At 37.8% G+C, this 16215-nt stretch overlaps 1 protein-coding gene across 2 annotated transcripts in view; it reads right to left on the bottom strand.

Moving 5' to 3' along the window:
• dachd (dachshund d) overlaps positions 1 to 3973 on the bottom strand; it is a 97909-nt gene extending 93936 nt beyond the window's left edge. For both annotated transcript variants that reach the window (XM_055153773.1, XM_055153778.1), the window contains exon 1: positions 3278 to 3973. In XM_055153773.1, the coding sequence (XP_055009748.1) occupies positions 3278 to 3852 (575 nt within the window). In that variant the 5' untranslated portion in view covers positions 3853 to 3973. The remainder of the gene's footprint in view (positions 1 to 3277) is intronic.
• Positions 3974 to 16215: the final 12242 nt, after the last annotated feature.

Raw genomic sequence — 16215 nt, 5'->3', positions numbered from 1 at the left:
ACTCTAACTGGGAATGATTTGAATGGAATCCAGAAATCTCCCCTGAGTACCTGTAAACACATCCGTGCCTTGTAGAAAACAAATATATTATAAGAGAGCTCAGCGGAGGAAAGGAAGCAGAGAGACAAGCTGGCACCCTCTGTGGCAGCTCACACTGAGCGCTAAACAAAACAATTACCGTCATTTGCAAATATGTGTGTTTAGGCATAAACACTCTGGAAACAGGAACAAGAGGTGATCTCTCTCATAACGCTCACTGTCATCGCACTATCAATTAGATGTATTTGTTAAAGCTAAAGTCACTTGAGCGCGACCGCCACTTGTAACATTCACAGTCAGATATGTTGGAGACGGGGAAATCTATTTAAGAAGGGCATGTAAGTGAAAAGCCGTTCCATTCCCAGCGGTGGGACATTGTCTGGGGCGTACGGTTAACCTTCAGGGGTAGACAATGATTGTCAATTAACTGCTGCATTTCTGAGCCCTAGCGTCGAACTGCCTGCCTCCAAAACACAAAAGCAAACCAATGAGAGATATGCGATATCTGTGCACCGCCCCTCGTGTTATAATAACCTTTCAGAGAGTTCAAGTGTCACGCAGCAATAAGAACCTTTTCCATCCCACCGCAGGGAAAAAGAAAAGGAAAACAAGTAGCTGGAACAGAGGGGGCTCCTGGAGGGCTCCTACAGGGGCCACGGTCAGAATGCAGGGGAGATTACTGAACCTGCATCGGGGCGGGAGCAGGACCACTACTTTAATCTGACACAAGAGTACTCCACAAAATGAAGGGCTGCAAAATTACAACATTAGAAGTATGTATAAAATCATCACCACTACCTGCTGCATTAGATTTTTTTTTTCTTATTTCTGGTTCCTCACCATTAAATTCCTGTGCATTAAAACTCTGGAAAAGTCCCTTTATGTATTGTAAAATTGTTATGACGATGTGGGGAATTTTGTCTGCATTTGTTTGTGTCCACATGAAAAGTAAAACAGCAGGACGCAGCGGTGCTCTGTGATGCTATTCACATTCACACTGTGTGCAAAATGAGAGGTCTGTTTTAACACAATAGAGCATGGGAGGGGAAAAACAGCACGTGAAATAGTACAGCCCTTTGTATGGCAGAAGTATTCAGTGCATTGTCATCAGGCCACTGTACTGTATAATAAAACAGTCACATTGTAGTAATAGGGCGAGATGAAAAGCTCAAGTGTCTTTCTGGCGGCGGGCTGTTGTTTTGTAACCTGAGCTGGTTAACCTGTGATCCCAGCTACTATTTTATCTACTACATGTTGGTGCTTTACACTACACCACAAGTTGTTTTCACCAATAGGCCAGCCGGTGTCCTGTTTAACTCTGCACGCCTTATTTTGTCAGCTGCAATGAAATGACAGACGAAACATCCCAGCAAATAAAATCAACTCTTTTTAAATAACCTTTTATCTCACGGATGCCTGGCCTGTTCCATGATGTAATTCTCCAAATGGGGCAGGCAGGCAGGAGAGGCGGGCGGGCGGGTAGGCAGGCCCAGGTCTGAGTGATTGATTTCAGCCAAAGCATGGAGAGAACCTGGCTGCTTTCAAAGACAATTACAGTGCTGTCCATGTGCCCGTAATAGCCTAGCACTTTAGCGTCATTAAAGCGACGCTAGGCACTGCATTATCCCTTAACCCCATCGCCGGCCATCCCTCCATTGACAACCCCCAGAGTTCACTCGCACACTCCGTCACCTGAAGCCCCCCGATCTAAGAGACCGGACTGGGGAGGAGGAGGAGGAAAGAAGCTACATATACGGATGGGTCTCGATATTATGGATAAGAGGGGGTCAGCTTTGTCAATGCTTTATGTAAATTATGCTAAATGACAGACAAGAGCAGGTGAAATATAAACTCAACGGTTACTTTCAGAATTAATAACAGAACATGCATCAAAGAATTATGAAAAAATGTGAAGGGGATGAGCAGATAATGTACCTAAAATGTGTGAAAACATAGTATATAGTAATGTATAATACAATATTATGAAATTGCTGTGAAATGTAAAAGTTGTATGGATGTAAAAGTATATGGTCATATACAAAAGAATAAAACTGTATATAAGCTTTATGTAAAATAGATTTGACTGCCTATAAATGCAATAAATAAGTAAAATAAAACATTGAATTAATGCAGTTTCCTTAAGGGCTAAGTGCTTCCATAGTAAGTACTCCAAGTGACTTGAAATGTTTATTACTATTCCCCACTGATATGAGCCTTTCCATCATATTTGCATTTCCAGCTCATTTTGCGACTAGCAGATCAATAGAGAATCAATCATGTTGTCAGGTAAAGATGGTAAATTTGACCAGGCTGAACCATCCGCAGAGACTGAGTGATACATCATAGCTGTGAGCAACAGGACAGTAAAAATGCCCTTTAATCAAATATTGATCCTATAAGCTTAAATCACTCTATAATTCAACTCATAAAACTACATATATTTCATTTGGTAATGGGGGGTAATGCACTCATTTGGTGATGGGTTCCTGGTGAATCCTGGTATTTTATATGCTTTAAAAATATTAAGGCTGTAATGGTATAATAAACTTAAAGAGTAAAGTTATATTACTTTGTTCTCTTTCATTTATTCTCAAATGTTCTGAAAGTTTTAAAAGTCATTCAAAAGGTAAAACACAAAAGTATAAGAAAGAAGGCTGAAAAATTTAGTTAATTGTTTTATTGTTAATATTTGTCTAATTATTTGTTTTACACTAAATAAGCAGTCTACAATGTGTAGCACCACTTTTAAGAAGCCTGCCTGTCAATAACCAATTAGTTAAATTTAAATGTAATAAAACACTAGTTAAAGGTTTACTCTATGATATTTTGCCTAATTATGAAAATTAGTTAGGTTGATGTAATTTTTTGCTGTGACAGTTTGGCATCTAAAGTTTATTCAAGACAAGTGTAGAAGGGACTACATTATCGATTCATTTGTTCTGAAGAAGACAGGCGATCCATCATGATGGCCCAACTCTGCCCTGCACGTGTTAAAAAACTTTCACACAACTTTTTTCCCCATCTCTCCGGTAGCGACGTGCGCCTTTACCGCATCATTTTCATGCCGGCATGGCTTTGGCACACACACGCAAAAACTAATTTGAACATGAATGAGGCAATTATTACAAGTGTAAAGCGCTAACACAAGTATTGGTTTGATACGAGCATCGCTTCGCACTTTCCTGCGCCTTTACGCACCAGGCACAAAACACATCCACACTATCCCACAAGCACTGACCTTGCGTTCGTGCAGTCGTTGTAGAGCGTCTCGAAGTCTTTTCTGGAGATGAGTTTGCAGCGGTTCACGCCAGGTTGGATGGCGCCGAGCCCTCTGAGGATGCGGACCTGCTCCACGTTGCACACGACCGGCGTGATCTCGAGCCGCTTGAGCTTGGTGTAAACGGTGTGCAGTCCGCCGACCAGGTGCTTGAGGAACAAGTCGAAAGCTTGTGGCAGGCAGATGAGCTCGCAGCCGTCCACGGTGAAAGACGCCACTTTGGCACCGCGTAACTCGACCATCTTGCACTCGTTGTTCTGCGGTATGTTTTCTACTGGAGACGGCGTGGAGTAGACTGGTTTGTTCGGGTTGGGGAGACCCGGGCTGCCCGTGGCCAGGAGCTCCGATCTGAAGAGATTCTGCGCTGCTGCTGCTGCTGCTGCTGCTGCGGCTGCTGATGACGGCGGAGGAGCGACGAGAGATGGAGACGGGGACGAAGTTGTCGACGGCGGAGACGTGGTGGCAGATGGAGTGGGGATCGAAGGCGGCGGAGGGACCAGAGGAGTCGGCGGGATGAGAGCAGCCGGTACGGCCATGGTCACCTACAGGAGGGAGCGAGAGGACGCGCCGAAGTTCAAAGTAGAAAAGCCAGCCTGAAGAGACACCCCTGAATAAAAAGAATCCACCAGAGTTTAGTTCCTCACATAAAGTTAGCAAGTCAAAAAGAAAGAAAGAAAGGCGTGCTGAGTGAGTTTTTTCTTTCTCTTTTTTCTTTTTCAGAGGGAGGGGGGCTCTCAGCGACGGGACAATGATCAAAGATAGGGGGAGGAATGACAGGAGGAAAATGAGCTGAAAAGTGCAGCTCCGCTCTGTGGATGAGTTGTTGTTGTCACACGGTACAGAGGGGCGGAGCTACGGGGACACTCCGCTTTGAAGAACACGCTGCTCTTTGCTCTGGCTCCGGTTTGGGTGCTCACTTCACAGGGGCCGCAAGTTGTTGAAATGTTGCACCGTACTCAATAAGATAAATGTTTTTAGAATGATACGCGATGCGATACAGGTTTTACCTCGCTAAGCACAGCAAAAGTAATAAAAGAGGCTTTCAAACTCTACACCTGCCATGCACTTACATCTTCAATAAACCCTCTTAATAACAATGGAGCCAACATTTAGCCTTTTTTTTTTTTAGTTTAGTTTTTTTTTTTTTTTTTTTTTTTTTTTTAAGTTTTGCTTACCTAACTATTGCTTTAATACACTGTAGTAACAAACAATAATTAACAGGCAAGACTATACTTCCTATTCTGATCCCTTTTATCCAATAGGCTAGACCTGCAAATAAAAGTCTATATCCATTTTAGATCTTATTGATTCCTCACCCTGATAGTATAGGTCTAATACTGACCTGATTTAACAAGTCTGAAAGAGGAACTAAATAGGTTCTACACAAAACTGTGATCCATTGAAAACCTTTTGAAAAGAGAAGCACATCTTTGCAAAGTAGTTCAAATGTACAGGCGAAACAGTGACAAAGTGATGAAAATAAGGGTCAACTTGAGCTACTATAGGCCTTGCAAAAGTATGCTGCTGATAAGCAAATAGCACATTACTTGCATAACTACTTTCCAGTTTTGACCATCTGAAAATAAATCAAAACTAAACTTTTAATGCTCAGAGTAAAAGTGTTAAAATGTTTAAAATAAGGCATCACGAACATAATCACAAGTTAATTTTTCATTTTTATTTTGCCAATCATACTGGTTCTCCACACCGCTAATATACTGTCTGGGGATTTTGCAGTTCCTAGATGGAGAGTGATTCAGTGCCTTATAAGTTGTCATACGCTAAAGTTTGACTGTAATTACTGATCTCCAGCTCATTGCATTGTGAAAGAGCTGCACTATCAATCTCTCATGTCAGCAGTTGTTACAAATTTAGTGCATTTCGCAGATGATTTATGATGTTGGAGGATTAAATGAATATTTTTAAGTACAATGTCTGGCCATATAGGGTATTAGAAATAACATTTCTACTACTATTTCAATTATAATATTGAAATATTGTTGAAAATAATAAAAAGCATTTTTAACAAATCTATAAAATTTGTATTCACTATGTCTATTTTTATGTATGCAAAGAACAGCAAATTACAAAATAAACTTACATTTGAAAGTGTTATAATGCCATGGTAAAGAAAAAAAATAAAATAGCAGAAACAACAGATGCAGAGTGTCTCATGGTCATTCAGATTAATGCACAGTAAAAGCTGCTTAGAAAGACTTCAGCCTCTGGAGGGCCATGAACTAAACTGAGTCACATCAGCAGACATACAACAAGAAAGAAAGAAGAATGTATAGCTCATTTGTCTGTTCATTTTTGTGTTTTCAAAACAATTAAATAATTGAATTTGTCTCTGACAAAATAACAAATTAACTATATATTTGGAAACAAAAGAAAAAATGGTCCCAGGGCAAATCCGTTTGCCAGGAAGCGACTTTTTCTACACTTCATCCACTGACTCAAGACCAGCATGCTTCTGCTTCTACATTATATTGGTCAAACAGCACATTTCATAATTGATTCATATAAAATCAGCTACCTCTTTAAGTTGGTACAGTTCAGTTATGTTAGTTCTGATGTGAGTTATATTAACAATAGAAGAAGAGCACAGTAAATGTGAATATATGTATAATTTCATCATACTTTTTACACCGAATTATACATGATTCTCTTGTGAGTGTACAACTGGAATCTATAAAAATGCATGTACAGTATTTTCCATTGCCTGCATTATTTACTATGCAAAGCACATCATTTCCTTATCAGAGTGGACAGTGGAGTTGTCCTAATATTCTCTCTGTGTTGTCCTGTTGTTTCAGATCAGCGTTAAGATAAGCACTGTGCCATTTCAAAATTATCATTCAGGGAAAGATGTGGCTCGTAGTGTAAAATCAATAGCTGCTTAAAATTCATTGCCAGCCAATCCATTTGCCCTTTATGTTGCTAACCTTTCACTTAAATATGCACCATATTAAGATTTCATTATATACAATGAATGTCACAACAGTTTGCCCACCACACCTCTTGTTTGCATGGGTTAACTGCAAATCATTTGGCTTGTAATGTGTGAAAAATGACCTTCGTTAAGGGTATGTATGTATATAAAAACAAGCTACAGCATATCTTAATACGCATTAGAAAGCACCACAGGATATCGGTCTGATGTTTTAGACACAAAAGCCTTTTAACAAACTGGGTGGGCTGCATGTGACCAGAGTTATGAAAACACAGCTAAAATCACACAGAGGCCTGTATACCACTGCTGTATGCATTAGGCATGTGCATCATTCAAATAAGCAAAACAACTTAAGTGGAAACATATGAAGGAAGTACAGCACAAATAATATACATGTTATATTGTACGGTAAATATTTCAGTAGTGGCAAGAAACAAATGTGCAGTAAAATAGAGATTATTCCAGTAATTGATAATTGTAAAAAAAAAAAAACAGTGAAGGAAAAAACATTTAGTCATTGTTATTTATTCCACACTACAAAAAAGTAAACCTAAATGTAAAGTGCTGGTAGTTTATGTTACATGAACTTTGTTCAAAAAGTGTGATTTCATAAAACTGGACTTACTAACATAATGCTTATATTAAAATTTGACTAATACTACCACAACATACTACATATCACATGATATCACAGACACCTCCCAGATTAACTATCCAACCAAAGTCAATCGATGCTGATACTGTAAAAATTAGTCAGATTATGGATCGGTTCCATGATATCAGTTCAGCGGATATTCTGGTTGGGCCTTTTAATTGGATATAATTGGCCTGGAACGCCTCATAGTGTGTGAATGTTTATTCATACAAAGCTGTCCAGTAGTTATTTTAAGGATAAATAACAGTTACATAACACAGTTGGATCTCTTATGTAATAAATTCGCAGTGTTTTAAGGAAATAAGTGCCATTTTCTGTCCCTACACTTGCATTTGTTAACATCGGGTATCAGCATTGATACCGATCTTGGAACTGAAAAAGCTGTATCGGTGCTTCCCCCTAGTTTTTGAGTAAAAATGCTTTTAATCTTCAGTCAAATATTTAAACTTTTATTCTGTCACATTTGAGGACAACAATATCTCACAATAAAATACAATAGTACAAAATACAAGTACCAAGTTTTAATATTTGTTTGCACTACAACGTTTGAGATGATTATTGCACCAATTGCTTAATAGTATAATAAAATTTCAGAAAATATTTACTTCAGACGATGGCATTTTTAGCATCCACTCTTTCTGCAGTTGTTAACTTTGTATCATTTAATAAAAGGCCATTTGTGTAAAGTTTGCTTTTGTTATTGCGTTTGTGAGAAGTCCAGTATATGTGGATAAGAGCGCAGTAAACAAATGGCTGCGTCAGAACTTAATCACCCTGAATGATGAATTACATCAGGAAAGTGCTGGAAAATGTATGGATATGGGACAAGATTTGTGCATGATCAATGACACACTATATTGTTTGATGTAATAATTTATTCAGCCCATAAAGGTTTGATAAAACAATGTTGAAAAGCAATTTAAATTGAATTCATTTAAATGTCAATTCTCATGGTTAGGATTTTTCTATAATTGGCTATTTAATTAAAATAATTTTCATAGTCATTAATACAGCCAGCAACTTGTAGCGCCCTGACGTCTTTTAATTACATGGTATTAACAAAATTGATATGCTTTAGAAAGCATGGTGAATAAGAAATAATTAGACCAATCATACATCATCCTCTTATGGACATTAAGTGTATCACAATATAATTGATGAAGTTCAAAAACGAGAGAGATAAATAACTTTAATTGTGGCGAGTTGCAGTACAAAGAATCCCACTCACGATGTATTATATTTCAAAGGCAATTCATTATCTGTAACATCACTTAGCCGTGTGTGCCCAGAACGCTCCCGTAACCTATGATTACATGACATGTGAACGCACCACGGCTGTGTACTCTTTTAAATTGTCCTTTTACCTCATCTGCATTAATCTCCTGACTGCAGGCAAATAAGAGGGCAGAGGCATCTTCAAACATAAGAATCATTTAGATGCTCAGAATAAAGCGTGTATTGATCATGCATATTTGTTTCTCCAAGGTTACACTGCCCTGACCCCATCTATCCTGCGACAGCGGCCAACACAAACATGCCACCTTAGTTAAAACACAACGCTGGGTGCTGTGGTGGAGGGAGGGAGAGAGAGATGTTATTTTTAAATTCTGCTAAATTAACCTGGACTTCCTGTTCCAGATATGACCAAAAAGGGCTGATAGGATGAGATTACTTTATAGGATGAATAAATGCAAATTTCTAATAACTTTACTAGTAAGGATAAATACAGTCATACATTTTAAACAAAAACATTTGATATTAGTAATAGGGCTTTGAATGACAGGACTATACATGACATGATACACAACACCATATCACAAAATCCCAATACATATTCAGTTATTACACCCTATGGGACAAGAAGCAGTGGTTTTAACAGCGAGAAAAAAACAATCTTTTTAAGTAGAGACATGTACTACTGTTGCCTACACAGAGTATAATTACTGAAACACTGAGGAGTGAAGCATGAGGTTGGTTAGCTTTGCTGTAAATGCAAATATAGAGATGAAATGATCAGGACAAGTAGTGGACTCAAAAAACCCTGAGCGGTACTTCTGGATTACCACCAATGGAGGTGAGGTTTGATGGAGACAGCCTAAATAAATACACAGGAGTACACAAATGTGACTGAATGACACAACAAACAAAACTCCAGCATGTTTTAGTACCACTGTGACTATAAATATTTTAGAAAACAGAACATAGGCTATTTAAAAGGCTATATTTTCCTTTTAATTGCATTATTCTTAATTTTTATTTCTAGTTTTTAAGTGAAAGTGAAATGAATCTATCTGTGGCCCCAATCACATGATCCAAAGGGTTATTTTAAGAGAAGAGAGGAAGAAAGAGGTTATATTTAAAAGTTTATGGTGACTGTTGGTCGATGAATCTTTTACTTCTACTATAAAAAATGCAAAAGTCAGGTCATTTCACAGAGATTATGTAAAATTCCATCTTTATGAAAACATCAGCACCAAATGTTCTGTCCATTTCCCCCCTCATCCTGAGTGTGATCACCTGAGCAGATATGGCCCTGTCCTGCAGTACTTCACTTGCACCAGGCGGCGGGCTGTGCTCCAGAGGTGTGAGAAACAGAGATTTGTGGATATCTAAATTGCTAAAGCCCAAACCTGTATAAACAGCGGTAATTACCGGGCCATTGACAGTCTCTCAGTGTTGTGCTCATTCTGCCACAGCCGCAGTGATTAAAATGAATCCTCATCGACTTCTCCATTAAAGCGCTGGCAGGAGCGATCCCGTGACCTTTCCCCATTGATTGAACATAACAATCACAATTCAATTGTAATGCAAAGAGAACATTTGTTATAATGTACACGAGATGCATGAGCCATTTCCTGGGAGCAGGGAAGGCTAATCAATGGAGTGACTCTTGGCGTGATGCAAAGAGAATGAGGTTGTGTTGCATACAGCCTGCAGTGTATGATGAAGTCAATGATATGCATGTAAACATTGTATTCTCCATTCTCATGGCTAAACAGTCTCTGACAGAACCTGCTCTCAGGATCCAGATGCACCATCAGTCCAGCACTCTGATCTAATGAGACCACAGACGGAGAAGGCACTTCTCCAAATGATGGTTGTGTTCATTCCCACACACACATGCAAAAGTGCATCTATATATAATCTATGCAGACTGACGCTGTTCTTTATAGAGAAACATAGAAAAGATAGAGCAATGTTGTGACCTGAAGTGACACAAGTGATTTAATGCTGACAATGCACAAACAGTGTGCGGAAATCAGTTACAGAAAAAGTTTTCTACATTTTCAAAAAAGTTTTATAGAGGGCTTAGCAATGTTACAGCATTTAATCTACAGATCATACAATTTTACAATGTCTCCATGTCTCCGTGTCACACACAAGGCAACCTCCACTGAGACGACCGCATCCTCAAGTTCCTCAGTGTTCCAACAATTATTATTATTTTATTATAGATTTTGTAACAGCTGGCTTACTTTGAAATTACTCAAAACTAAATATATTGAAACCATTTCATAGATTTTCAATGCTTTTGGCTATAGTAAAGATTTGCTCTCTGGGTATTGGTAAAACTCTCATTTGTCCTGAGTTACAGCTTCAAAGAACAGTTCCTCCAGTGTCATTACCAGACAATCATGATTTGTTTATCCCTCATATAATCCCCAAAAATGTATCTTAAAACAAATTCAGCAATAGTGTTTAGAATGTGAAACAAGGGCAGTTCTGTGAAAGGCTAATATTAATGACTATCAGTGTAAATGAAAGTAAATGGGAAGTGACATTCCTGATCCATCCACATATGAGAGAAAAAGCTTGATAGGCGTAACATGACCATTCAATCCGTCTTGAGCAGCTCAGCTCCCTGTCTTTAAAAGTGTCTCCTGACAAGTGCATATACGAATTATGTCCTTAAGGGATTTCTTTTTAGAATCAGGAGATTATAGTTTACACGGACATTAAACCGATTAGACCAGCCCGCACTCTCCACGGCAGTTTATCTAATGGAGAAGATGTGCTATGCTAATTGAGAAATTCTGTTGGTAAAATTATATCCAGCCCTCTGTAGTGGAGTATCGGAGTTTGGCTTGATGAAACCAAATGACTAATCAGAGCTGGCGAGATGTGGGCTGAGTGAAACACTGTTTGCCATGCTAAAAGGTAATTGTCTGAGAAAACTTCATCGATGACAGATTCAATTCCATTTAGTCAATGTTTAATAAATGCTGTACAAACACACTGGGCCCTATCTGAGCTCTGCTTTCCAAAACAAAGGGAAACTTTAATTGCTTTAATCATCTCTAGCTTTGACGTTGTTATTGGCCTTAAAAATAGCAGTTAACAGAAACTGTCCTGCTGAGGAAATTGAACCGCATTTGGAAAACGATGCATAATTAAGATAGGGGCATCCCAGAGCCGAGTGGTCCGGGCCAAACTGTAAGGAAAAAACATTCCGAGGAATACAAAGCTATTCAATTAACAGAAAGACCCAAGCAAAACAATGTCTATTATGTATCACTTACTTTAATCAGATTGTAGTGATTGTATCCCGTTTGCTACAATCCTAGAACACAAACACGTTAATTAACAGATAGGAGGGTGGAAAGATGTATTTTTCATTAGAGGGTGAAATAATGTTCCCCTTTAACATCAAGGCAAACCAAGTGCTTAGCGCAGTTAAAACCAGTGAGCGGTGTAAGCTCCCTGCCAGCATTTTTATTTAAAACCTCATTACTGTGTGTTCGCGCCGCCATCGCTGTACCTTTAATCTGCACTAAAAGGAAATAATGCGTTTCCGGCTTTATTTACCAGCCGTACTTAACAAGTGTTCCTGTACAATTAGAATTGTTAATAGATCTGGAAACAAAAGGACTTTGAAGGTGGGAAAGTGCTGACATTATTTCACAGGGGAAAAACACTCGGGAGGCAAAGAGATGGGCTGTAAATGGAGTTTCCTGGAACACGGAGCGCTGCAGTGTTGCTCGCTCTCATTACAAATGCCATGCACAGGACATAAATCAAGGCCAGTAAAACATTTCATTGCCACACAACTAAATGACACACTCTCTAGCTTTGCCGCGCTGATTGTGTTTAAACATTGTAATTTTACTATATTCCTATTAAACCTATGCAGAGTTTACAATCCATAAACACAGTATCCGTAATAAAAGTTAATAAATGTCACGATTTGCATTCAGAAAAAAGCCTCCAACATTTTTGCAAATATCAATCTATGAACCTTTCAACATTTTGTCAAACAAAATGCTAATTGTACCTTTAGGAATTTGGGAGACAAGTGACAAGCAATGAGATGCAATGTCCTTTGGAATCAGGGAATCAGCACGAATGAATAAATTAAGCTTGAGCAAAGAGGAGAAGAACAAAGGGGGCACTATCAGTATATCCGATATGCTGTTTTGATGTAATGTTTTATCAGTTATTGTGTTAACACTTAATTTATTTACTTGTGTTAACACTTAATTTAATGAATTTTCACATAAATAAATATGCTTAACAATGATGATTTATTATTACTACTATTCATACACTATACTATACATCAACATTAAGTGGTTCTTTCTTCAATAAGTATGTTTTTTATTAATACATTAAGAAAACAGCAAAAACAAAACTTTCAAAACTTCCACAATGATTTCTTTAAATGGCCCATATTATAATTAGCAAATCAATCAACAATCAAGTCTAAAATATGTGTTTCGTTCACACATGTTTAACACACAAATCCTACATTTTTAGGCTGAATTATTCTTTTAAACTGAAAAACCTCTGTTCCACTTTGTGACATCATATGGTAATAAAGAAAATGCTGCATTATGGGGTTTTTTTAAACTCCATACACCTTCGCTATCATTTGGTTAATTTCAGCCTTGGAATTTCCTATCTCTACTGAACTAAAAAGCTAGCTGTTAACTTGAAAACGACCACTTCATGACATCACAAGATGGAACAGAATATTCTGAGCTTTAGAGATGTAGACATGAGTAATTATAAAGGTTTACTCAAACGTGTGAATGAAAAAAAACACAACTCCAGGTATGTTTTTGAGGACATTATAATATGACTAAATGCTCACAAGAGTACATTTTGCGTAATATGGGGCCTTTAATAAATATAGGTGTGATGTGTAATAATCAAAGTTGGAGAATAAAGTTTAAAAAGAGGACCTTATTACAAAATCACACTGCCTTTGTACTCACAACTATAGCCCTATGAGCAAGGGTACCCATAACTCCATCAATTACACCAAAACCGTTACATGAAAACCAATTGACAAGACTAAAACTATTACATTTAGTGAGATTTAATTAGGAGAAAAGGCAGTGACCTGAGACCAATATTAAGTCAGCACAGGTGTTTGCCCTTGACTATCTTCTATGATACTAAATTGTTTCTCTTGGATGTGTTATTCTTCTTAGTACACAAAATAAGGCGGTGTAGCATTTTGATGGAGTGGCACGATGCCCTGTAATATCTCCTAGTTTGCAGTAGGTCACTCTGCTCTAGTGACTTAATAAACTATGAATGCACCAACAATGATTATTCATGTCATTCTTCAAAGGTCCTTGAGAGGATCTTGATGCAGCCGCGACTCAGTGCTACGTGTTAATTCAAGCTTGGCTAAGACTGTACCATCTGGGCCCTTGTACTTGGTGATTAATGCCACAGACTTGATTCATATGTGCAATTGGTGGTTAATAAACAAGGATTTTCACAGATAAATGGCACATACAAATGCAGAGGACGAACTCATTCATACTGGCTAATTTGTGTTCTTTGGTAATAAAGCCTACTTATAATTGCTCGCAACAGTCGTCTTCATATTCGCAAATGTGGGGATTAACATAATGTGGACTGGAAATAATCTCTACAGACTTAAAGGACTTCAGACATATGTACGTAACATTCTTTATTTGGTTTGATTTGACTTACGCAGCTCCAATGTCAACATAAAACTACAGAATGGTAATGTAAGATTAGAGGCATAATAATAATGCTGTTTGCAGTTTAAGAATGTACTTTGTAATCTGTCCTTCCTTTGCTCTCACTCTTCAATGTCAGTGTAATTGTAGCAGAAACCACAGATCCACAAAGAGCCTTAATGACAGCACACAACAGTGACCTCTACAGGAACATACGGCTAATCATTTCTGCCTCAATGACTAATACAGCACTGATGCTGCTGCTGATAGTGGTGCTGTGAAGTCTATGGAGCTTTGCAATAAATAAATAAACAATTCAATGCTAATTAATGCACTTTAGATTTCATTAATGCATACTGTCAATAAAACAAGCCTTTTAAAGTGATTTCAATATAATAAAAGGGAAAACAATATTAGTGAATACTTTATTGTATGAGTACTAGTATGAGTACTTTTTTTTTAGTTTAGTGTTTTTGTTTTGTTTTTTTTCTGTCAAAAAAATATTTAATATAGTTTCACTTTAGTTTGATATCACAGCAGTCACATTGCAGGATTTCACAAAAAGATTTTAATCTAAACAAATTCCAAACTATTCGAAAAGTACAAAGGAAAAGATTAACCCAAAAAAGATGTAACTAGGAATGTCACAATATCAGATTTTTGTGTTGTGATTATTGTCAGAAGAAAGACCACGATTATAACTATTCACAATTACTGAAATCACAACCAAACAAAAGGGAAATCCTTTTTCCTTGTTTCCTTGTTTCTTTTATTCCCACAGTCCCACAAATTGCTTTTCCTCTAATATGTGACTTGGTTATGAAATCAAATGTAATCAAATAAAAGTTAATGAGACATAAACAGCCAGATAAACATGTGTGTATATGCTTTTTTGCTTTTTTGATTGACTGATTTCTTTATTTAGATTTTTTGATAGCATTATATTTTGAATAAACATCATCTTGAGCTCCCTAGATGCAAGAAAAGATAGGCCAGACTGTGTGGCCATGGAACAGAGCAAGTCTCACTTGCTGGTTTCCTTCAGAGACTGAACAGAAGTTCCTCAGATTTCCCTCAATTATTATTTTATTATAGATTTTTTAACATCTGGCTACTATATTGAAACTGAAGATCAATGTTTTTTGGGTGCATAGTAAAGATTTGCTGTCTGGCTAGTTCTTGGTAAGACTACCATTTGTCCTGAGTTACATCCTCAATGAACAGTTTCTCCAATGACATTATCAGACAATCATGATTTGTTTATCCCTCATATAATCCCAAAAATATAATATAAAAAAAAAATAATAATATAAATATAATATAAATATAAAAATAATGGTGTTTAGAATGTGAAACAAGAACAATTCTGTGAAGGGCTGATAATAATGACTATCAGTGTAAATGAAAGGAAATAGGAAGTGACATGCCTGATCCATGCACATACTTGTTTTTTTTTTGTTTTTTTTTTATGAGATTATGTCATAGCTCAGACTATGTGGCCATGGCACAGAGCAGGTCTCCCACACTTGTTAGTTTCCCTCAGAGACCAAACAGCGCAGGGCAGTGTCTTTACCCCAGCACAGAGGAGAATTATGGGAGCGAGCCAGACACACCGAGCTCAGGCCAAGTGCAGCCATCTCACACAGGCAATGAATGATGCTCAGATAAGGGCCCAAGTAAAGAGAGCAGACCAAACAGGAAAACTTTGGCAACAGAATGTGCAGGGCGTCTCCAGACTGCGCAGGAAAATACTCAACAAATGTGCTTTTTCTTCAATGCTCACTGACATCTCATCACTGTAATGTGTTGTTTTCTTCGAAGCCTGAAATGGCCTTTTAGGAGTAGCAGTTACATCAAACAGTGTTGATATAGACTTGCATGGTTGGGGATTCAAATCTCAGCATGCACGAAGATGATACTCCCAGCCACAAGGGGTCGGTAAAAATAATAAATGTTAAAATTCATATAGTAGGTAGTGAGAATAGAAAGTATAAAGAATGAAATAAGGGTGTGATGTCGCCCATAGCGTATAGCTCCAGTCAAATGAAGCTTATGAGGCTGGCAGTTACAGGGGTGAATTTGGAGTCAGCTGCATATTAGGAATAGGAATTTAGTCAATGGAGCCAAAAGAGCACCCATGTTCACTTGCCGTTTGACACGTGGTGACTAGCGGGTTAGCATATCCACATAAAATATAGAGTATATATTGGTGAGGGTCAAGTACTTTCAGTCAATATAATGTACATACAAGTTCTACACATCGAGCTGAACAAATGTACCAAGCTGTCCCAGATGATTACAGATGTTGGAGAAAGTTAAGAAAATGTGCAGACACTGAGAAAACAGGCAAAGT

This window comes from Boleophthalmus pectinirostris, unplaced genomic scaffold (genome assembly GCF_026225935.1).
Source record: "Boleophthalmus pectinirostris isolate CB_2022bp ecotype Guang Dong unplaced genomic scaffold, ASM2622593v1 HiC_scaffold_1, whole genome shotgun sequence".
NCBI lineage: Eukaryota > Metazoa > Chordata > Actinopteri > Gobiiformes > Gobiidae > Boleophthalmus > Boleophthalmus pectinirostris.
The sequence above is the reverse complement of the archived record's forward strand: the minus strand, read 5'-3'. Positions and strand labels throughout refer to the sequence as shown.